We start from the raw sequence: 22,585 nt of genomic DNA, 5'->3' as shown, positions 1-22,585 counted from the left end.
GGAATGCCAGAAATGAAAAAACTAAAACTTCGTCTCTATCTTCTGCCGTTGTCCATGACTTCAATGACAGAAAATCAACACAAAAAAAGTTAGTATGTAAAAAATGCATAATTCAATGCATCCAATTGATTTGTTTAGGTATCACAGGTATAGTGTTGAAGGAACTCGTAAGTAAATAAATACAAAAATATATCATGGCAACTCACACCCAGAGTGAGTCAAGTTCAATGGATACAAAGGTGATGATGGTCCATTTTCATTTCAATCTCAGTTTATATATTTTTCTATCAGGAAAATTAAGTTATTTACATGAATTTAAAATATGTTCTACATTATGTGATGATGATAGAACTTTATTCATCCCACAGCGGGGAAATTTACTTGTCACAGCAGCGCATACGAGTGCAAGAAAAACAAGTGCCAAATTTCAAAAAGGATAAATAAAGACAAGTGCCGCTAGGAGAGACGAAACACCATTTTATCAGGTGCCACGCATGTTGTAGAGTCTGACAGCAGAGGGAATGAAGGACCTGCGGAATCGTTCCTTCCTACACCGTGGGTGTAATAGTCTGCTGCTAAAGGAGCTGCTCAGGGACCGCGCAATGTCATGGAGGGGGTGAGAGGTGTAGTCCATGATGGATTTCAGCTTAATCAAGTCCTCCTCTCACCCACAACCTCAATGGAGTCCAGGGGACAGCCCAGGACAGAGCTCGCTCTCCTGACCATCTTATTCAGTTTCCCCCTGTCCTGGTCCGTACTGCCCCCACCCCAGCAGACCACAGCTTAGAGGATGGCTGAGGCCACCACAGAGTCATAGAAGGTCCTGAGGAGAGCCCTGCACACACCGAAGGACCTCAGTCTCCTCAGCAGGTGGAGGCGACTCTGGCCCTTCTTGTACAGGGCGTGGGTGTGATCAGTCCACTCCAGTTTGTTGTTAAGGCGAACACCCAGGAATTTGTAGTTCTCTACTTCCTCAATGTCGGATCCCTGGATGTTAACCGGAGTGACGTGGGGTGCTGTCCTCCCGAAGCGCACAATCAACTCCTTCGTCTTGCTGGTGTTCAGCTGAAGCTGGTTGAGCTCACACCAGCTGACAAAGTCCTTGTCCTGTATTCCAGATCGTTCCCCTCTGAAACATATCCAATAATGGTGTGTCGTCTGAGAACTTCTGGATGTGGCAGCGTGCGGTGTCGTGGGTAAAGTCCGAAGTGTACAGGGTGAAAAGGAAAGGAGAGAGACTCACAGCGATGTAACCTCACATACTGCGGCCTGTCGGTGAGGAAGTCTGTCGTCCATGCAGCCAGGCGCTGGTCCACACCCGCCTTCTCCATCTTCACCCTGAGCAGTGACGGCCGGATGGTGTTAAAAGCGCTGGAGAAATCGAAGAACATGATCTTCCCAGTGCTCCCGATGTCCTCTAGGTGAAGCAGTGTTCTGTGCAGCAAATAAATCACTGCATCGTCCACCCCAACACCAGGCCGGTAAGCAAACTGCAGGGGGTCCAGCTGCGCTCCCACCAGTGAACGCAGGTGACCCAGGATGATCCTCTCCATAGTCTTCATCAGGTGGGAAGTCAAGGCAATAGGCCTGAAGTGCTTAGGCTCCTTGGGGCGCGGCACCTTCGGTACGGGCACCACGCAGGAGGTCTTCCACAGGGCTGGAACTTTGTTCAGGCTCAGGTTCAGGTTGAACAGGTACATGACCACGCCACTCAGCTGGTCCGCACAGTCCCTGAGTAGTCTCGGACAGATGCCTTCCCTGTTTTGATCTTTCTGAGGTGACTCCTCACCTGAAGATCTGTAAAGGTGAGGGGGGTGTTGAAAGACTGGGGTGATGGAGTGAAGACTGAGGAGTGGGGTGGGAGGCGGTTGTTGAGCCGGCAGGAGGGCTGGAGTGTCGAAGGTGGCAGGCTGAGGTGCGGAGCGGGGTGAAGGGGCGGGGGGAGGTGGAATCAAATCTGTTGAAGAACAGATTGAGTTCATCCGCCCAGTCCTTGTCCCCATCAGCTGGTTTCCGATCAACCCCTTTACCATGGCCCGAGATGGATTGCAGACCCCTCCAGACTTTTCTGCCGTTGTTAAGCCCCATTTGCTTCTCCAGCCTCCTCCCGTAGTTCTCCTTCCGGATCTTCAGCCGGAGTTCCTTCCTACATCGTTGTTATAATTGTAATAAAGTAATCCCTCATTTTTCGCTGGGGTTACGTTCCGAAAAGAACCCGTGATAGGCAAAATCCACGGAGTAGAAACCTTTATTTTTTTACCATTATTATACATGTATAGTATTGAAAACCAAACAACAAAACCTGTTTTCAGGCCCAAGCATTTGTTTAACAAAGAGAAGTTTCTTTCTACAAATAACTACAGTAAGAGTTTTAATCATTTTTGTCCAGATGATTTGCATGAGAAGTGTTTGGCACAGTTTTTAAACGCCGGATGCCCTTCCTGACGCAACCCTCTGCATTTACCCGGCTTGGGACAGGCACAGGGGAGACACTGAGGCTGCATATGGTTCCCTGACCGGGAATCAAACCCAGGCCGCGGCGGTGAAAGCTCCGCATCATAACCACTGGACCATCAGGGAAATTGAATTTTACTGTGTATTCTTATGGAAATATTTGATCCAACATATGACTATTTCAACATACGAAGTAGGTCCCGGAACGAATTAAATTCATATGTAGAGGTTTGACTGTACTGGAAAATCTCCCCCAGAGTTGGTCACTGGCTCCCAAACATTACAAGACATTGTTCTTGACCCAAGATGACGATGAAGGTGGTGAGGAAGAAATCCAGGCTCCCTTCATTTTCAGTTTTGAGGAAAAAGAAGACGGATTTGCTCATGAGCGAGATCAGAGACAAAGGGATCCGTCTCTGCAATGTACAACCCTGACCTCTGACAGTAATACTGACACTAATAGTCACCAGTAGTACAGCTAGTCAATGTGACTATTAGTACTTGGTGTTTCCATGTAGCCTCTCCTTCGTTTGATTTTATTTAGTGTTGTTTACTTCTTGTTTTTAGTTGTTGTTATTGTATGTTTATTCTGTTAAGTTTACTAATTAGTTTACTCAATGTAAAATAAAGATATCAATATTGATGTTTATCTCAAACATTCATCCATCCATCCATTTTCAGAACCGCTTAGTCCCCACGGGGGTCGCGGGTGTGCTGGAGCCTATCCCAGCCGTCATCGGGCAGTAGGCGGGGGACACCCTGAACCGGTTGCCAGCCAATCACAGGGCACACAGAGACAAACAACCATTTGCACTCACACCTAGGGGCAATTTGGAGTGCTCAATCGGTCTACCAAGCATGTTTTTGGGATGTGGGAGGAAACCGGAGTATCCTTATAATCCATGCAGATATTTATTGCCATGAGACAAGATTACAAAATAACTTGTCATTTTTAATTAAAAAAGGAATGGTTTTACCAGAACAAGACTGGTACCCCAAACTAATCAATAATGCATACTAAGAAAATAATGAATATAGTTATTAGTTCATTAATAGTATTGACAGCCTAAAACTGTTTTGGCACCGGAGCCTACTGAGACTATGATAGTTTTTTCCTGACAGCAGAAACAGACCACGGGAAGGGTGATTAAGGTCTCTGACATCAACTCTGTGAGGATGAATACTTTATTAATCCCAAGCACGGAAATTACAGTGCATCAGAAGAATTACAGTGACAAAATCGAGTATAAACTACCGGTTCAAAATAGCAATATATAATGTAATATGTGATGGCATGGGGCATGAAAGATCTTATAGCCTGCGAGGAATTCGTTGTAGACATCTGAAGGGGAGGGGACAGGGGCATTAATAATTTTGCTGGTGATGTTGATGCGAATATTCATTTTTGATGAACATTCTAAGGCTTATTTATCAATGAAATCTCTTCATCCATCTACCCTAGTGTGGTTATAGAAATTAAATAGAAAATGCAAAAGGAAAACTACCTGGCCGCCCGCTACTGTGCGCAGGTAACGTGTCTACTAAGCTACCTATTCACAATGATTGGTTAATGCGTAAAGAAATGTACTGAACATGAAAACTACTTGTCTGCTTCATATATCAACATGTTTACTAAATTAATATGATTTGTAAGCTTATTTTGAACGTGAAACGCAATTCTAAATATATAGTAATTTAGAAAAATAGTATTTAATAAAAACAACTTATAACTGTTAAACCCTTGTGTGTTTTAAATTATTAAAAGTATTTTCAATAAAGCTAAACTAATATTAAAAAAATGATTATTTGCTCGACTAGATTGTAAATCCATTCGTTTGCAATAAAGTAAAATAAATGAATTGGAAAAATAAAAAAAGAAGTCGACGGTGCTGTCTTTGGTGGAAAGTGGGCGGGATTGATTCTGGTGGGCTGGACTGTTTCTGGAGCAGCTCCAACCAGTGGCTCTGCAGCAAGCTGCCACTCAAAAATGTTGTGAACAGTCTCTCCAAACTTCACCTTATAGCCATAAATTACCATAGCAAAATATTATTGTAAAACACATTTTCCATCCATCCAATTCCTGAACCGCTTCATCCTCACAAGGGTTGCGGGTGTGCAGTAGTCTTTGGGTGGTAGGCGGGGTACACCTTGAACGAGTTGCGAGCCAATCACAGGACACATAGACAACTAACCTAAGGACAAGTTAGAGTGCCCAATTGAGTCTTAGTAATGTGTGAAGAAACCAGATTCCCCAGAGGAAAGCCACGCAGGCAGGGGGGGAGAACGTGCAAACTCCATGCAGGAAGGCCCGAGCCGGAATCGAACGACAGGCGTGCTAACCAGTGCACCACGTACCACCTTGTAAAACACAATATAAATATATAAATACTGTAATAGTAAAAGCTCTGCTGCAACTGGCTGGCTCTCGTTTCAAATTCACAAACATTGTGAAGCTCATGTGTTACAAAATTTGTGATTGGCTGTTAGTACATCAGCAACATTTCAATGCCACAAATTTCAAATAGCAGCGAAACTAGTGGCCAATGATCAGCCACTCAGGAAAACTAGTTATAGAACACTACACACGACAATTCCGTTGCCTTTGGCCGAGTCTCCAAGAGATTGCACGAAATTATGGTCATGTTATTAGCACTCAATGCACCACACAAGTGATTGATTGTCTGTATAAATATGTGCAATGCAATGAACGGTTTCACAAACTGTTGACAATAGAGGATGAAAACATTTAACTGTACATTTTGGTATAATTTGTCAATAACATTTGTGAATGTCTGAATGTCAATCAAGAGGAATGAATCAGTTGCCTTTTTTATGTGACATTTGGAGTGTGAATTTTCCTTGAGCTTCCGGGGTCAAATTTTGTGATTTAAGACAGCCAGACAGGAAGTGTAATGAGTCACAAGTAGGATGTAATCCAGGTTCACCATGTGGGAGGCATACATACTTGACTTGTCCATGTTCCCCCACCCTCAATCATCTTCACCAGTCAGGTGTTTGTAGCAGCAAGATATTCCAGCTCATCACTCTCCTCCGGTCCCCTGAACTCTTCACAAGGCTGCACACCATCTGGTTGCCCACAAGTCCAGAGCAAAACATGACGTGATATACACTAATGTGAGGCATGTACTTATGGACGTCATTTCAGACAATTTTTGTAATCTTACCTAAGGTATGGGGAGACATTGACTGGAGAAGACCTGGAGGAGAGGAGATTTCTGGTAGACCTGCTCCTGGTCCCGTTCCAAAATGAGGGCCACTTGGGGGCATGTGTGACAAATGAGGTCCCATTCTGTACTCGGTCTCAGAAGTTTCTCTGAAAAGGGACGTTGTGGGCCCAGCTCGATTTTGGTTCTGGTCACCGGTGGGTGGGCATAAAGATAACAGTTCAGAGTTGAACTGGCTCCCAGCAGAAAGGTCATACTGAGAGAAACCTCGACTCTCATCAGTTTCACAAGGACTCTCAAATGAGGAGGAAGCATGGAGAGAGGATGTCAGCGGCGGGAGTGAGGAGAAGGAAGAGTGAGGCTGGAGTGAGGGTGGGTAAGGCGGTAGAGAGGAGTAATGAACAGGGAGGCGGGAAGTAGCTATGGAAGAATGAAAAGAATTCTTAGAGAATGGAGGAGGAGGGGGGAGGGTGGGGAGGGAGCCTATGGGTGGGTGGTAGGTGTTCTCTCGGGGTCCCAGATTGGACAACTGCTGGGTCACAACCTCCACACTGGAGTCTGAAGAGTGAGGATATCCATGGGAAACACAGTGAGGAGAAGGACGGTCGTGCTTTCTGGCCAGGTTACTGATGTCCTGAAGTTTGTTAAACACCTGAAAGGAGGTCAAAAGTCAACAATCAGGACTATGTGCTCAGCATGCCATCTGTCTCCTTTTGAACGTTTTCAGACGCTTTCACTTTGCTCAACAAAGACAGCTTTTTTCCCCATGTCACTGTGTATTTTTTATAAAGTTAAACGTGAAATGAAGGGTCACTCCTGAATTTCCCAGCTTCAAATGAAATGTAACCATATTGTTTTTTTTGTGCTTGCTTTGTTCGTCTTTGCTTAAAGTGTACCTCCAGAGGTCCCATATTGAGGTCTTGCTGGAGAAAGAGAGCAATAATGTAAAGTTTGATCAGAATCTAGTCTTCTTATTTTTGTGTCTAGTCTTGTCTTTGCCAAAATAATCCCCCTCTCTACTGTTTAATGCACGCCGTCATGTTGGGACAGATGATGTCATGACGTTGACACCCACCTACGATTGAGTAATAGCGAGATCGCTTGCCTATGGATGGAAAACTTTTTTTCACGAGGTGACTATTAATAGGAGATCCCTCGCCACTTAGCGCTTCATCTTTTGCAAATGCGTTATTTTGCGAGTTTATAAGTGACGGGAGAACGGCTGTTATGTTCACAAACACGCGGACAACGGCTACGTGCTCACTGTCGCTTATTTTACATCACACACACACTCACCGTTTTTCCGACCAACAAACTGTTTTACGGCAGTCACGTCACACTCTTGTACGTAAAGTCACACACCACATTCACCCCCCCCTTCGCAGAATGCCAACCCACGACAACAAGTTAGTGCAATATAACGTAACAGACTGGAACATAGTCAACCTATCTAGGTAAACCGGGTAGACTACCAGTTTACCTGCATAGCCCTGTGGATTATTGTGCCATGTGACGGGCACGGGTGTTGTGAAGCCATTACATAGTCGTTCAGGTAAGAGGGCCTCTGGCGAACCCGGACAGGGCAGGGCCCCGGTTCCGGACCGGTATCCTGTGCCTCAACCTCTGGTGGGTGCCCTACTGGATTATCCGGCTGCAGGGCTGCAAGACCCCAATCCCAGTCTGCGTGCCGCGAGTCAGCTGTAGCTGCCTGGTCCTGGGCCGAGGAAGGTGTGACTCGTCTAAGGCGGTTAGCATGCCACCGGGAGCCATCAGCCAGACGGAAGGTAGCTGGCCCCAACTGTGCAGTGATCTGCTGTGGTGAGGACCAGAAAGAGAGCAGCTTGTGGGACCAGTTGGGCCGACGGATGCGGACCCAGTCCGACACTTCAAGTGCGGGCCGTCCCACCCTGCGCACCCTGTCGTAGCGCCGCTTTATGCGTTGCTGGTTCCCTGCCACGTGTCTCTGGGAGAGGGATTTGCTGTCAGCGTGTCTTCCCTGGGAGGTCGTAGTCGATCCAGGGGAAGCTGGAGTTCACGTCCCAGCATCAGGAAGGCTGGCGAGGTAGTGGTTGTGGTGTTGCCCTGTAGTGCAGTAGGGTGTTCTCCAAGGCCGCTGTGAATGAGAGGCCATCAGCCAGGTGCGCTCTCAAACTGTTCTTGAGGGTCTGGTTGAACCTTTCCACCCCCCATTGGCTTGCGGGTGATACAGGGCCGTTCTGACATGTTTGATCCCTCTCTCCTCCACGAAGGAACCAAAGTCAGCTGAGATGAACTGGGGGCCGTTATCCGTGGTGATGGTGTCAGGCACACCCCAGCGGGCAAACAGGGAGGAGAGGAAGTCGGCAACCGCCTGCTCGAGGTGAGGGACCTCGAAGCAAACGCCGCAGGATGTTCAATGCCCCCGTGGAGCTGGGACAGGACGGCACCCACCGCGGTGTTGGACGCGTCGCAGGTCACAATTGTGGGGCTCCGCAGATCAAAATGGGCGAGCACTAGAGGAGAGGTGAGCTGGGCTTTCAGCCGCCGGACTGCAGCAGAGCAGGCAGGAGTCCAAGACCACAAGGCATTCTGTTTAAGGAGGGCATGCAGCGGTGCTGTGGTTTCGGAGTAGTGGGGAAGGAAACGCAGGTAGAATTCAAGATTCAAGAATGTTTATTCGGCATGTTTGAGCGTGCCAAACAAGGAATTTGACTTCGGTACATCACTGCCTCTGTTCAACATTTAGGTGACTTACAACACTCAGGATAAAAAAATGACGAATATTCTCAAACATTCCCTGATCTTAATCTCCCAGGAGGGCAAGGAAAAACTCCAACTAGGGGAAATGAGAAACCTTGAGAAGAGACCACAGATGGGAGGATCCCTCTTCCAGGATGACCAGGCTGCAATGGATGCAGAGAGGACACATAGTACAAATAATGTAGACAATTCAAAAAAGATGTGGAGAGCAGGATGTTTTTGCACAGCAATGACTGAGACTCTAAGAGTGGTGTGAGTTCATCAGAGCGACAGCCTGGGGGAAGAAGCTGTCTCTGTGTCTGCTGGTTTTGGCGTACAGAGCTCTATAACGCCGTCCGGAGGGGAGTAGTTCAAACAGACTGCAACCTGGGTGAGAAGGGTCTGTAGAGATGTTACTTGCACGTTTCCTGGTCCTGGACAGGTACAAGTCTTGGATAGATGGGAGGTTGATTCCAATTATCTTTTCTGCAGTCCTGATTGTCCGTTGCAGTCTGTGCTTGTCTGGTTTGGATCGGTGATGGAGGTGCAGAGGACAGACTGGATGATGGCAGTATAGAAGGTCTTCAGCAGCTCCCGCGGCAGGTTGAACTTCTTGAGCTGTCTCAGAAAGTACAGCCTCTGCTGGGCCTTCTTCCGGACAGAGTCTATGTGGCTGGTCCATTTCAGGTCCCGAGAGATTGTGGTTCCCAGGAACTTGAAGGTGTCTGTGGAGAGAATAGTATTACTGCGGATAGTGAGGGGTGAAAGTGGTGAAGGGTCTCGCCTGAAGTCCACTGTCATCTCCACGGTCTTGAGCGGGTTCAGCTCCAGGTTGTTTTGGCTGCACCAGTGGACCGAATGCAGTAATTCCCAGGAACAAGGACAGTTGTGCCGGGCAAGTGGGCTCAGGCAGGCGCAGGATGGCATCAACATTGGAGTGCAGCGGGCTGAGACCGTCAGCGGTCAGACAGAAGCCCATGAACTCGATGGTGAACGCAGAAAAGGTGCATTCCTCAGCGTTCAACGTGAGGTTGTAGCGGGAGAGAACATCCAGCACCTTGGAGAGGCGGTCGTCGTGTAGGGCTGACGACGCTCCATGAACCACGATGTCATCCAGGTACACGACCACGCCAGGGATGCCAGCAAAGATAGTGGCCATGATCTTCTGGAAACAGCTGGGGGCGGAGCTAAGTCCGAAAGGCATGCGCGTGTACCTGAAGACCGCCATGTGAGTGACAAGCGGTGAGGTTGCGGCTCTCTGGGTGCAGGGGAACCTGGAGGTAGCCCTGGTGGAGATCAAGCTTAGAGAAAACTGCTGAGCCGTGAAACTTGGCTGAGAGCTCTTCTGTTGTGGGCAGTGGGTACTTATCCGGAATCACCACCTTGTTCACCTGCCTGAGATTGATGCAGGGGCGTAGGCCTCCTGTCTTCTTCTGCGACACCACCAGGTTGGAGATCCATGGTGATGCGTCCACCCGCTCAATGATGCCTGCGTCCAAGAGTTTTTGCAACTCGGCCGTGACCCCGTCACGCAGGTCGAGTGCAGTGAACGTAGAGGCTGGATGACTAGAGTCACAGCAGGATCCAGGAGCGGCTGGTGGTCAAAGGCAGTGAGGCAGCCCAGCCCAGCAAACAGTGAAGGCCAGCGTTGCAACCAGGGTGCGGTCACCGTCAGTATGGTGTCGCCCAAGTTGTCCGTGATGGAAAAGCCGAGGGCACAAAATAGGTCGAACCCGAGGAGGTTGCTCCCATGGCGAGATACCTGAAAGGTGAATGCAGGGAGAGTCCTGGAGCCGTAGCGCACCGCAAAGTTGGCAGTACCAACCATGCCAATCTTAACCTGCCCATAGCCGTACAGGTCCTCCGCGCCTGGCTCAATCGTCAGTCGGGGAAAGAGCCGACGGATCGTGGACACGTTCAAAAGAGACCTGGAGGCCGCACTGTCCAGCAGCAGTGGCAGGCACACACCATCCAGCTCCACTGTGCACCACTGAAACGGCTTTGCACTGGAATCCACAGAGTGGATGGTGGTGTGGCTAGAGGCAGTGGATGAGCGAGACCTGGGGCTGGCAGGAGCGGGTGCAGAGCGGCACACTCTGGAGAAGTGGTTTAACCTACCACATCGCTGGTACCTCTGTCCCACGGCCGGACAGGCAGGCGTGCGTAGGGTGTGACGAAGAGCCGCAATTCCCACAGTGCTGATGTGGTGTGGCGTCCTGTCACCCCGCGACGTTAACCTCGAGCTCGTCGGAGGTAGCCTCGGAGAGCGGGGCCGTTAAAGCCACCGTCTGAGTCAGCGGAGTGGGGTGGGCTCTGGCCGGGACACGAGCATGGCAGCCGACTTGAGCTTGAAGGCCATGTCCACCGCCTTAGATAGCGTTGTATCGTCCTGTGACATAAACAGCTTCTCACACAGCCTCGTGTTGGTCGTATGCTCCGCCAGCTGATCCCGAATCATCTCCTCTTCCAAGACGCCGAATTTACACAGGCTGGTCAACCCACGGAGATTGGCGACGTAATGGTGGACCCACTCACCGGGCCGCTGCTGGCTGACGATCCGCCGCACCATGGCGCTCTGTGGGGCCGCGAAATGTGCGGAGAGCAAGGCAACACAGTTGGCATACTTCGTCGCTGGCCGAGAGACCGGAAAATCCGTTGTCCCTTGGTGCCCAGGCAGTGAAAATAGCATCGCTCTTAGCCTTGCATTGCTAGCGTCGTGTCGCCCGACGGCCGCAATAAAAGTCTGAAGAGACTCATGCCAGTGGGACCACGGGACTGGTGGCTCCCCGGAAAAAGCAAGAAACGGTGGAAGAGGTGACAAAGGAAGCTCCATCCTTGTCGCCAAAGTTATGTTCACAAACACGCAGACAACGGCTACGTGCTCACTGTCATTCATTTTTCATCACACACACACACTCAACGTTTTTCCGACCAACAAACTGTTTTACGGCAGTCACGTCACACTTGTACTGTGACGTAAAGTCACATACCACAACGGCATTTAAATACATGCTGACAGTGCAGGGCGTGCCTCTGAGCAATGTGCGTCACTGCGGGCAAGCACGGGAAGTGCGGCAGCCAGCCTGTCACAAACGAGGCAGGACCACCATGTCTAACACGGACTGTTTGTTTAGGTAATGCGAAAAGAGGAAAAAGGAGGCTAGAACGCCAGCAGAGGAGGTGCAAGAGGCGATTGACGAGCTGGTCAGTGAGCTCGCGTCGTGGCGGCATCTTGTTATAGAGCGGATCAGGCAAACGGAAATCAGGTGGTAGGTGTGCGTGTGTCAAGGCAGACAACCAGCAGGCGTACCACTACACAGCATATCAGACAAACAGGAATCAGTTGGCAGGCGTACGTAAGTCAAACAGACGATCAGCACTGATTAGCACGCGCAGTTCTGTATTGGCGACGGGCGAGGTCTAGCAGGGCGAGACATGACACAGCCGCGCACGAGGGAAAAATGCACTGCCGTGGAGAAAGAGTCGGGACAGCGACAATGAGCGCATCTGAGCAATGTGCTTCACTAAGGACAAGCGCGGGGTGGGTGGCTAGCGCCTTTGCACGTAGGAAAAAAGCACTGCCATCCAGGTGTTGGGACAGCGGCAATGAGCCCTGATAGAGCGTTAATTCGAGTGTTAGTTAAAGCGCAGGAGGCGGCATCCGGCCACGCGTGATCGAAGAAGCACCAACCGGTACAGAAGGAGGTACAATACATGTACAACACCTGCCGCTGACCATCGACGGTGCTGTGGTGGAGAGAGTGAGCAGCGGCAGGTTCCTGGGGGTGCACATCAGTGAGGATCTCTCCTGGTCCACCAACACCGCGTCGCTGGCGAAGAAGGCCCAGCGCCGCCTGTACTTCCTTCGGAAACTCAGGCGAGCGGGGACTCCTCCGGCCGTCATGACTACTTTTTACCGCGGCACCATTGAGAGCGTCCTCTCCAGCTGTATTGCTGTCTGGGGTGGCAGCTGCACTGACCAAGACTTGAAGGCCCTGCAGCGCATTGTGAAAACGGCTAGTAAGACTATTGGTGCTTCTCTCCCCTCCTTGAAGGACATTTACACCTCCCATCTCACTCGCAAGGCGACCAAGATTGTGAGTGATGTGAGTCACCCCGCTCACTCTTTGTTTGAACTTCTGCCCTCTGGGAGGCGGTACAGGAGCCTGCGCTCCCGCACCACCAGACTTTCCAACAGCTTCGTACTCCAGGCTGTTAGGATCCTGAACTCGCTCCCCCTTTCAGCGTAGCGTCCTGTTCTTGCTGTATGCTCACTGGCTCGGTTTTGCCCCTCATATTCAATGGGTTATTGGTCTGTTTTTATTCATCGCTCATTTTATTTTATTATTATTTATTATTTATGGTTTGTGCCTTCTTGTTTCTGTTTTGTGTCGCCTACTTGTATGTCTCGTCACCGTGGGATGGAGGAAACGGAATTTCGGTTTCTTTGTGTGTCTTGACATATGAAGGGATTGACAATAAAGCTGACTTTGACTTTGACTTTGACTTTGAGAACAGTGTGGCAATGGTTATTAAGGGAATGGGAAAGGTTTATGTAGCGTAAAAGTATTGGGGATTGTTTAAAAAACGTTAGTATTGTGTAATGGACCACAATGCAACAGGAAATTCATGCACAACCGTGACTTTGGTTTCGCTATGCATGATGTTAGTCTCATGTAGTATTTTTGAAGGTGGACACGTTGCATTGCTTTGCAAGATAAACTCTTCTAATTGACTTGCAATGCATCCACGCACTCTAGTGGCCAACAAAATACACCATGTGTTGATAATTTCAATACAATGGTGTTTAAATTTCTAAATCATACATATACAGTAATCCCTCTCTACATTGCGGTTTGTTTATCACGGTTTCACTACATCGCGGATTTTTTTCCCAAATTAAAAAAATTTTTAAAAGTCAAAATAAAACTTCTAAATTGAGGAATTATGGCACAAAACTTGCCCACCCGCCAGCAGAAGGCAAGGAGTGCCCACACAATTGCAGTGCGTACACTTGTACCTTTATATAAAAAAATTGTTATAATAATAAGAGTTCTAAAAACATATTTACAGTGTTGTACCTTGTTATAGAAAAATCGTTATAATAATAAAAGATAAAATAAATAATAAAATATTTACAGTATGTACACTGGTACCTTGTTATAAAAAATTTATAATCATAAAAGTTGTTCTAAACACATATTTACAGTATGTGTTAAGAATTCTCCATGTTATTTATGTTATTCAGCCGTGCTTTGATTTGAGGTAGGATGATTTATTTTGAAGGCCGTTTTCAGGCGATACCACTTCCTGTTTTACATTCGTGTATGTATGTCAGTTACAGTGGTACAGGAGTCATTAACGATGTAAGTGGGTCTCCTAACAAGAGAAATGAACGATCACGTGTCTAACCTTTAGGACAATGTAGTATTGCTCCAAATGTTCGTTTAAATTCCTTTAGAGGTTCGTTTTCGCGTGTTAGCACGATCGCGAATTAGCAACTTTCCGCTAACGCGTTAGCCTGCCCAGTACTTCTTGTTAACATGTTACACACACACGTATAATATTTATATTTTCAATATTTATACAAAATGTTCTGTATGTTATTTATACTATTAATGTATTATTTACATGTTTGAAACAATTATTTAATGTTCTAATTATAAAATATGCACTTTAATGGTTTCATATACATTTATTGACACAGAAAATGTACAGATAAAAAAAAATGTACAGATGAGAGAGTATTTCGCGGATTTCACTTATCACGGGTGGTATTTGGAACCAATTATCTGCGATAAACGAGGGATTACTGGATATTGTTTCTACTTCACGGATTTTTGTTTTTCGCGGGTGGTTCTGGAACGCATTTTCCAGAAAAAAACGAGGGATCACTGTATATTAATAATTATTTATTCCTTGGACGTTGAATATGGCATCTCGACTCAGATTTATTTATGACACATTGTGCATCGCACATGTTCATCTCATACAGAGGGACAGTAAAATTAAGTAAAATAAAAGATTTAATGAACCTATCAATCTAACCCTTGATTCATCAACTTAGAGTTGCCAATGAGATAGTAGTAAATGATCCACAACATATTGTTTCTGCATTTAATCAGTATTTCTCCTCTGTATGTGTGTGTCTGACTTCATAACACCAAGTCGGGTTGTTGTGATGCGTCTAGTGTGTTGGTGGAGGGCCCAGTGCATGTCACTTCTCACTGTCAACCCTCACCGCTGGCTAGCAGTATGCGAACGGGAGAGCCGAGTGCGTAAGTCTCTCCCTGCCAGTACATAGCCTCTCTAACAGCAAGCCCTATGTAGTGCCTCCACGCGGCGACACATGGTAACTGGGTACAACACGGACCCAGGCTAAACTACAAGGGACTCGGAGGAGGTTTGGCCCCTAGACGTGCGGCACGCAGGCCCACCGGTGTGTGGACACGCCCTGGTGCCCACGAACCAGCCCCCAACTATGGGTTAAATAGTACCACTGCCCAGTGGGCTCCTCGGGAGAGGAATGGGCTAAGGGAGTCAACCCCGACAGAAAATCAATTTCCCCTTGGGTTGGTGTCAGGAAGGGCATCCGGCTGTAAAAAGATTTGCTCCAAGAATTCTCAGTATGGCTAGACAAAGACAGGAGAGGCGGGGTACAGCCTTAAGTACTCCGTGGGCATTTTCATCAGCCTACGACAAAAAGAATGATGGAAAAGGAGGCCAAACCGCAGGTAGATTATATGACGGCCCTCAGCCCGATGGACTGCGGGGAGGCCTGAACCGGAACAGAGAGGGGCAGGAGGCACGTGTTAGGGTGGCTACATGGAACATCGGCAGCATGTCACACCGATCGGGGGAGGTGGTTGAGGATCTACAGAAGAGAAGGGTGGATGTCTGCTGTGTCCAGGAGTCGGGATGGAAGGGTGGAAGTGCAAGGATGCTGGGTGCAATCGGCAGAAGGTACAAGTTCTTCTGGCAAGGCTGCAACGAAGGGACTGGTGGTGTTGGAGTACTTATTGCTGAAAAGTGGATAGATCAAGTGCTAAGCATTAGCAGGGTAAATGAGCGGATCATCGTTGTGAAGTTGATCGTTGGGAAGCGTCTGACAAACGTAATTTCAATCTATGCCCCTCAAGTTGGCAGAAGTCAGGACGAGAAGGATGCGTTCTGGGACAAGGCCATCATGGTGCTGTCAGGGATCCCCCAGAATGAGGTTATAATTCTGGGAGGTGATCTGAATGGACACGTGGGGAGGGAGTCAGATGGCTTTGAGGGGGTACATGGGGGACAGGGGTACGGTATGCGGAACGCAGAGGGAGAGAGGATCCTGGAGTTCGGCGACGCACTGGAGCTGGTACTGTGCAACACGCTTTTCAAGAAGGACGAAGCCAAATTAGTAACATACAGTTCGGGTGGCTGCAAGAGCACAATAGATTACATCATGGTCAGAAAGGAGGACCGCGTCCTGGTCAGGGATGCCAAGGCAATCCCCGGAGAAGAGTGTGTGTCTCAGCATCGCCTAGTCATCGGAGACCTAACTCTGCGGATCAAGAAGGTGGGGGCTAAGAAGCATCCTCCCAAGTTGAAGGTGTGGAAGCTACATAGCGGAGGGAATAAAAACGAGTTTAGGGAGAAGATTGAGCATATAGTAGAAGAAGTGGAGGAGATGATGGAGTCGGGTGGTGTGGATGGCAAGTGGCAGGCAATGAAGAAGGCTCTGCTTAAAGCCACAGAGGAGGTGTGCGGATGGTCAAAGGGTAAAGCAAGACAAAGAGAGACATGGTGGTGGAATGACAGTGTCGAAAGAGCGGTGAATGAGAAGAGGAGGTGCCAGAAAGTATGGAAGAAATCTAAAAGGGAGGCAGACCGAGTGCGGTATGTAGAGGCAAGGAGGGCGTCACGGACAGCAGTGTGGGAGGCCCAAGAGACCAAGAGGAAAGAATTTGCAAGTGAATTGGAGAGTCAAAGAGGACAAAAGAGCTTCTTCAAGATAGCGAAGCAAATGGTTAAGGAGAGGCGTGATGTGACCGGTGCAAACTGTGTGAAGGATGAGGATGGCAACATCGTGACAGACAACAGAGGAGTGAAGGAAGTATGGCGAAGGTACATGGAGAAGCTGCTGAATGTGGAGAATGACTGGGATGGTGAGGCGGGATGCGACGAAGTGGTGGGTGAATTTGGCCCGATCACACGGACAGAAGTGGGAAAAGCCATGAAGGCCATGAAGGATGGAAAGGCAGCTGGACCATCTGGAGTGGTGGCAGAGATGCTAAAGGCAGCGGGAGACGTCGGTGTGCAGTGGATGACCGACCTGTGTAACAGTGTCATCACTGAGGGGCACATTCCGGAGGACTGGACAAGAAGCGTCCTGGTGCCTCTATTCAAAGGGAAGGGGCATGCGGGTCATACAGGGCCATAAAGCTGCTGGAGCATGGAATGAAGTTATTAGAGAGGGTGTTGGAAAAGAGGGTGAGGACACGGGTAAAGGTGGACGAGATGCAGTATGGCTTCATGCCTGGTAAAGGTACAACAGACGCAATTTTTGTCATCCGACAGATGCAAGAGAAACACCAGGAGAAGAGGAAGAGGTTGTACTTCGCTTTTGTCGACCTGGAAAAAGCGTTCGACAGGGTGCCAAGGGAGGTGGTGAGGTGGGCCCTAAGGAAGTCGGGTGTGGAAGAGGGACTGGTAAAGGCTGTGATGGCTCTCTACTGCAGAGCCTGCACAACTGTTAGAACAGGAGTTGGCGACAGTAATGGGTTTGAAGTAAGGGTAGGGGTGCACCAGGGATCAGTGCTCAGCCCATTACTGTTTGCTATCGTGATGGATGTGGTATCGAGGGAAGTGAGGGGTGGACTACCATGGGAGCTGCTCTACGCGGATGACCTGGTATTGATGGCTCACAGCCGAGAAGACCTAGCTAGGAAGCTAGCGGCCTGGAAGACATGCCTGGAAGTGAAAGGAATGAAGGTGAATGCGGCAAAATCAAAGGTCATGGTCGGTGGTGCTGGCCTGGGAGTGATATCGCAGTCAGGAGCATGGCCATGTGGAGTTTGCGGGAAGGGAGTGCAAGCTAACTCTATCCGGTGCAAGGGTTGCCAGAGATGGGTACACCGAAGATGCAGCGGAGTAAAAGGCAGCCTACTAGCTGCAAGTGAGACCTTCCAATGCAAGCGGTGTAGGGGAGAAGTCGCCCAAGCAGACCCAGCTGAGCAAGAGGGGCTCGTGGTAGATGGGGAGATGTACGAGGTGGTGGACAGCTTCTGCTACCTTGGAGACATGCTTAACGCTGATGGGGGGGTGGACCTAGCAGTGACCACAAGGGTGAGAAGCGGGTGGAAGAAATTCAGGGAACTCATGCCCTTCTTAACATCTAAGGCCCCATCCCTGAAGATGAGAGGCCAAGTGTACTCAGCCTGTGTCAGAAGTAGTATGACGTACGGAAGTGAGGCATGGGCCCTGAAAACAGAACATGAAGACAAACTAAACAGAGCAGAAATGAGGATGATCAGATGGATGTGTGGTGTGTCAATGAGGGAGGAAAAGACCAGTGCAGAGCTGAGACAGAAGATGGGAGTGGAGGCCATAGTGGATGTGGTGAGGAGAGGCAGACTGCGATGGTACGGACATGTAGTGAGGAAGGACGAGAACGACTGGGTGAAGAAAGTTATGTCGTATAACGTAGAGGGAACAAGACCCAGTGGCCGACCTAAAAAGACCTGGCAGATGACCGTGGCAGCCGACATGAAGGCACTCGGCATCAACCACGAGATGGCCATGGACCGTTCCCGGTGGAAGAAGGCCATATCGAGAACCTAGTCCAACCCAGCGGCGCCTGGAAAGCGGACTTTAAACCGATGATGATGATGATGATGATGTATGCTCTAATCTAATTACTAATACCAAATTTAAGTTCATTTTGTATTCCTTTTATTTTCAGACTATAATTGCCACTGAAGTTCTTCAAGTCATTACCGAGTTGAAAGCGAGAGGTGGTCCGGAGCTTGATGGAACTGAAATAAATTATCAAATTAGCTTTCCATATTGTAGGCTTTCCATTATCGAATTTGTTTAACATTTCACTGTGCTCATATGAAATGCCTACCATTTCGAAATGTGCATGTACAGTACTCTCTCGCAATATCACGGTTCACCTTTCACGGCCTCGCTGCTTCACAGATTTTTTTTCACAGTGCATTGTGTTATGGCTTCAGATGAAAAAGACACTACAGAGCGGAGTTAGACCGCAGAGGCGCACTATATAGTACGTACTTTGTATTGATGATTGAAATTATTATTTTACTGTAGTTATGTGGAAGAAAGTGTTTACTTCTCTTTGTGAAACAAATGCTTGGGCCTGAAAACAAATTTTGTCCTTTGGTTTCAATGTTATACCTGTATAATAATGGTAAAAAATAAAGGTTTCTACTTCACGGATTTCACCTATCACGGGTTCTTTTTGGAATGTAACCCCAGCGAAGAACAAGGGATTACTGTATTACCGTATTGGCCCGAATATAAGACGGTGTTTTTTGTATTGAAATAAGACTGAAAAAGTGGGGGTCGTCTTACATTCGGGGTCTAGACATTATACCCATTCACAACGCTAGAAGGCGCCAGATATCTTTAAAGCTAATGCTGAACTTAACTCCCCAGGCCAAAGCGAACCCCTGTCACGGAGAAGAAAAATAAAAATAGCGATAGAACGAAGAAGAAAAATAAAAAATAGCAGTAAGAAAGAAAAGAGAAGAAAATAAGAGAAGAGATAACAGAAAATGGAGAAAATGTTAGAAAGGTTCCTATGTTGATGTTAAAATGTTGGACAGTTACGTCACCGCGCCTTCAGTCTCGCGAGAGTTACCTCACCTTATCGCGATTGCTGGAGCTTGTGCGCAGCAGTAAGTTAAAAGTTGCTGGTATCGACTGAGTGTGTTGCTATGATGGTGTGTGTCTTTGACACAAAGTGAGTATACACATTTCATCCTCACTACTGTATACTGTTGTGCCGTTTGTCTGAATGTGGTTTGTTTCGTGTGTGCGCCGTTTCATTGATTGCTTCGGCGTGCTCCTTTAAATTTTCCTCGCATACGAGTAGCCGTTAGGCAGCACCACGGCTACTAACGGTCGCCAGCAAATGTATTTTGTTGTCTCAATGACTTATGTTTGGTGTGTTGCCGAGAGTATTTCATTCATGGTTATTTAGTATAGCGGAACCGTTACGCGCAGTTAGTTATGTAATGTGTGCTGTCTACGAGTGTTGTGTGACGTCAGAAGTTGAGCGTTGACTTACGTGCTGTATTTCTGTCTGTTGCAGAACCACACACCCTTCAAACCCTTCACATGCTTCGCACAAGAATCACACACACAAAAATCACATTCACACACCCAAAGACTCACCCATGTACACCACACACACCTGCTCTCACATCCTTACGACCAAACGTGTGCCGATACCCTTTTGCCAGTTTCCCTGTATGCCCCTATGAGCCACAGTGCCTGTTACTTTTTTGCCAATAATTCAGTAAAGCAATCAAAACAGAACCACATCTTCCCTCCTGTGTTCTGACCAACACCCGAGGGCGAAAAGAGCATAACTATCTGAGCCAACCCCCTATACCAGGCGTCGGGGACCTATGGCTCGCGAGCCAATATGGCTCTTTTGGTGACGTTATTAAAAACAATACATTAGTACACTCAAAAAATCGTTGGTCTTAATTAAAATACATGCATTTAATTGTATCTAGCGTATCGTTTTTTTTTTTTTAAATGGTATGGCTCTCACGGGCCCCTCCGTGAGTCGTCACCTTATCGTGGTGGAGGGGTTTGCGTGCCCCTATGATCCTAGGAGCCATGTTGTCTGGGGCTTCATGCCCCTGGTGGGGTCACCCATGGCAAACGGGTCCTAGGTGAGGGGCCAGACAAAGCACGGCTCATCAGCCCCTTATGATGAAAAAAATTAATGGATCACGTTTTCCCTCGCCCGGACGCGGGTCACCGGGGCCCCCCTCTGGAGCCAGGCCTGGAGGCGGGGCTCGAAGGCGAGCGTCTGGTGGCCGGGCCTTCGCCCATGGGGCCCGGCCGGGCTCAGCCCGAAAAGGAAACGTGGGTCCCCCTTCCCATGGGCTCACCACCTGTGGGAGGGGCCAAAGGGGTCGGGTGCATTGCAAGCTGGGCGGCGGCCAAAGGTAGGGACCTTGGCGGTCTGATCCCCGGCTGCAGAAGCTGGCTGTTGGGACATGGAATGTCACCTCTCTGGCTGGAAAGGAGCCCGAGCTGGTGTGCGAGGCAGAAAAGTTCCGACTAGATATAGTCGGACTTGCCTCCACGCACAGTTTGGGTTCCGGTACAAGCCCTCTCGAGAGGGGCTGGACTCTCTTCCACTCTGGAGTTGCCCACGGTGAGAGGCGTCGAGCAGGTGTGGGTATACTTATTGCCCCCCGGCTGGGCACCTGCACATTGGGGTTCACCCCGGTGAACGAGAGGGTAGCCTCCCTCCGCCTTCGGGTGGGGGGACGGGTCCTGACTGTTGTTTGTGTCTATGCACCAAACAGCAGCTCAGAGTACCCACCCTTTTTGGAGTCCCTGGAGGAAGTGCTGGAGGGCGCTCCTTCTGGGGACTCCATCGTTCTACTGGGTGACTTCAATGCTCACGTGGGCAATGACAGTGAGACCTGGAAGGGCGTGATTGGGAGGAACGGCCCCCCCGATCTGAACCCGAGCGGTGTTCTATTATTGGACGTCTGTGCTCGACACGGATTTTCTATAATGAACACCATGTTCAAACATAAGGGTGTCCATGTGTGCACTTGGCACCAGGACACCCTAGGCCGCAGTTCGATGATCGACTTTGTAGTCGTGTCATCGGATTTGCGGCCGCATGTTTTGGACACTCGGGCGAAGAGAGGGGCGGAGCTGTCAACTGATCACCACCTGGTGGTGGGTTGGCTCCGATGGTGGGGGAAGATGCCGGTCCGACCTGGCAGACCCAAACGTTCTGTGAGGGTCTGCTGGGAACGTCTGGCGGAATCCCCTGTCAGGAAGAGCTTCAACTCCCACCTCCGGCAGAGCTTTTCCCACGTCCCGGGGGAGGCGGGGGACATTGAGTCCGAGTGGACCTTGTTCCGCGCCTCCATTGTTGAGGCGGCCGACCGGAGCTGTGGCCGTAAGGTCATTGGTGCCTGTCGTGGCGGCAATCCCCGAACCCGCTGGTGGACACCGGCGGTAAGGGATGCCGTCAAGCTGAAGAAGGAGTCCTATCGGGCCGTTTTGGCCTGCGGGACTCCGGAGGCAGCTGACAGGTACCGGATGGCCAAGCGGAACGCGGCTTCGGCGGTTGCTGAGGCAAAAACATGGGCGTGGGAGGAGTTTGGCGAGGCCATGGAGAATGACTTCCGGACGGCTTCGAGGAAATTCTGGTCCACCATCCGGCGTCTCAGGAGGGGGAAGCAGTGCAACGTCAACACTGTTTACAGTGGAGATGGCGTGCTGCTGACCTCGACTCGGGACGTCGTGTGTCGGTGGGGAGAATACTTCGAAGACCTCCTCAATTCCACCGACACGCCTTCCATTGTGGAAGCAGGGCCTGGGGACTCTGAGGCGGACTCTCCAATCTCTGGGGTTGAAGTCACTGAGGTAGTTAAAAAACTCCTCGGTGGCAAGGCCCCGGGGGTGGATGAGATCCGCCCGGATTTCTTAAGGGCTCTGGATGTCGTGGGGCTGTCATGGCTGACACGTCTCTACAGCATCGCGTGGACATCGGGGACAGTGCCTCTGGATTGGCAGACTGGGGTGGTGGTTCCCCTCTTTAAGAAGGGGGACCGGAGGGTGTGTTCCAATTACAGGGGAATTACACTTCTCAGCCTCCCTGGTAAGGTCTATTCAGGGGTGCTGGAGAGGAGGGTCCGTCGGGAGGTCGAACCTCGGATTCAGGAGGAACAGTGTGGCTTTCGTCCTGGCCGTGGAACAGTGGACCAGCTCTTCACCCTCAGCAGGATCCTCGAGGGTGCATGGGAGTTCGCCCAACCAGTCCACATGTGTTTTGTGGACTTGGAGAAGGCGTTCGACCGTGTCCCTCGGGAGGTTCTGTGGGGGGTGCTTCGGGAGTACGGGGTACCGAGCCAACTGATAAGGGCGGTTCGGTCCCTGTATCACCGATGCCAGAGTTTGGTCCGCATTTCCGGCAGTAAGTCGGATTCGTTCCCAGTGAGGGTTGGACTCCGCCAAGG

The 22,585-nt window shown here is 49.3% G+C and overlaps 1 protein-coding gene and 1 non-coding gene across 5 annotated transcripts in view; both read right to left on the bottom strand.

The window, feature by feature from the left end:
- Nucleotides 1-2,508: 2,508 nt before the first annotated feature.
- trnae-uuc lies at nt 2,509-2,580 on the bottom strand. Its single transcript has one exon. It is a non-coding gene; the product is annotated as a tRNA-Glu (tRNA).
- A 2,100-nt stretch (nt 2,581-4,680) lies between these two features.
- Nucleotides 4,681-22,585, bottom strand: part of irak1 (interleukin-1 receptor-associated kinase 1) — a 43,589-nt gene continuing 25,684 nt past the window's right edge. For 2 of the 4 annotated variants that reach the window (XM_037245908.1, XM_037245910.1), the window contains exons 13-14: nt 5,640-6,291; nt 4,681-5,541 (exon numbers count right to left, since the gene is read on the bottom strand). In XM_037245908.1, the coding sequence (XP_037101803.1) occupies nt 5,462-5,541; nt 5,640-6,291 (732 nt within the window). In that variant the 3' untranslated portion in view covers nt 4,681-5,461. Of the gene's footprint in view, nt 5,542-5,639; nt 6,292-10,748; nt 10,989-22,585 lie in introns of those variants that run through there. The other 2 variants (XM_037245909.1, XM_037245911.1) reach the window with 2 other exon arrangements.

The sequence above is a fragment of the Syngnathus acus genome, chromosome 2 (genome assembly GCF_901709675.1).
Source record: "Syngnathus acus chromosome 2, fSynAcu1.2, whole genome shotgun sequence".
NCBI classification, from domain to species: domain Eukaryota; kingdom Metazoa; phylum Chordata; class Actinopteri; order Syngnathiformes; family Syngnathidae; genus Syngnathus; species Syngnathus acus.
This window is presented reverse-complemented; position numbering and strand designations above follow the sequence as displayed.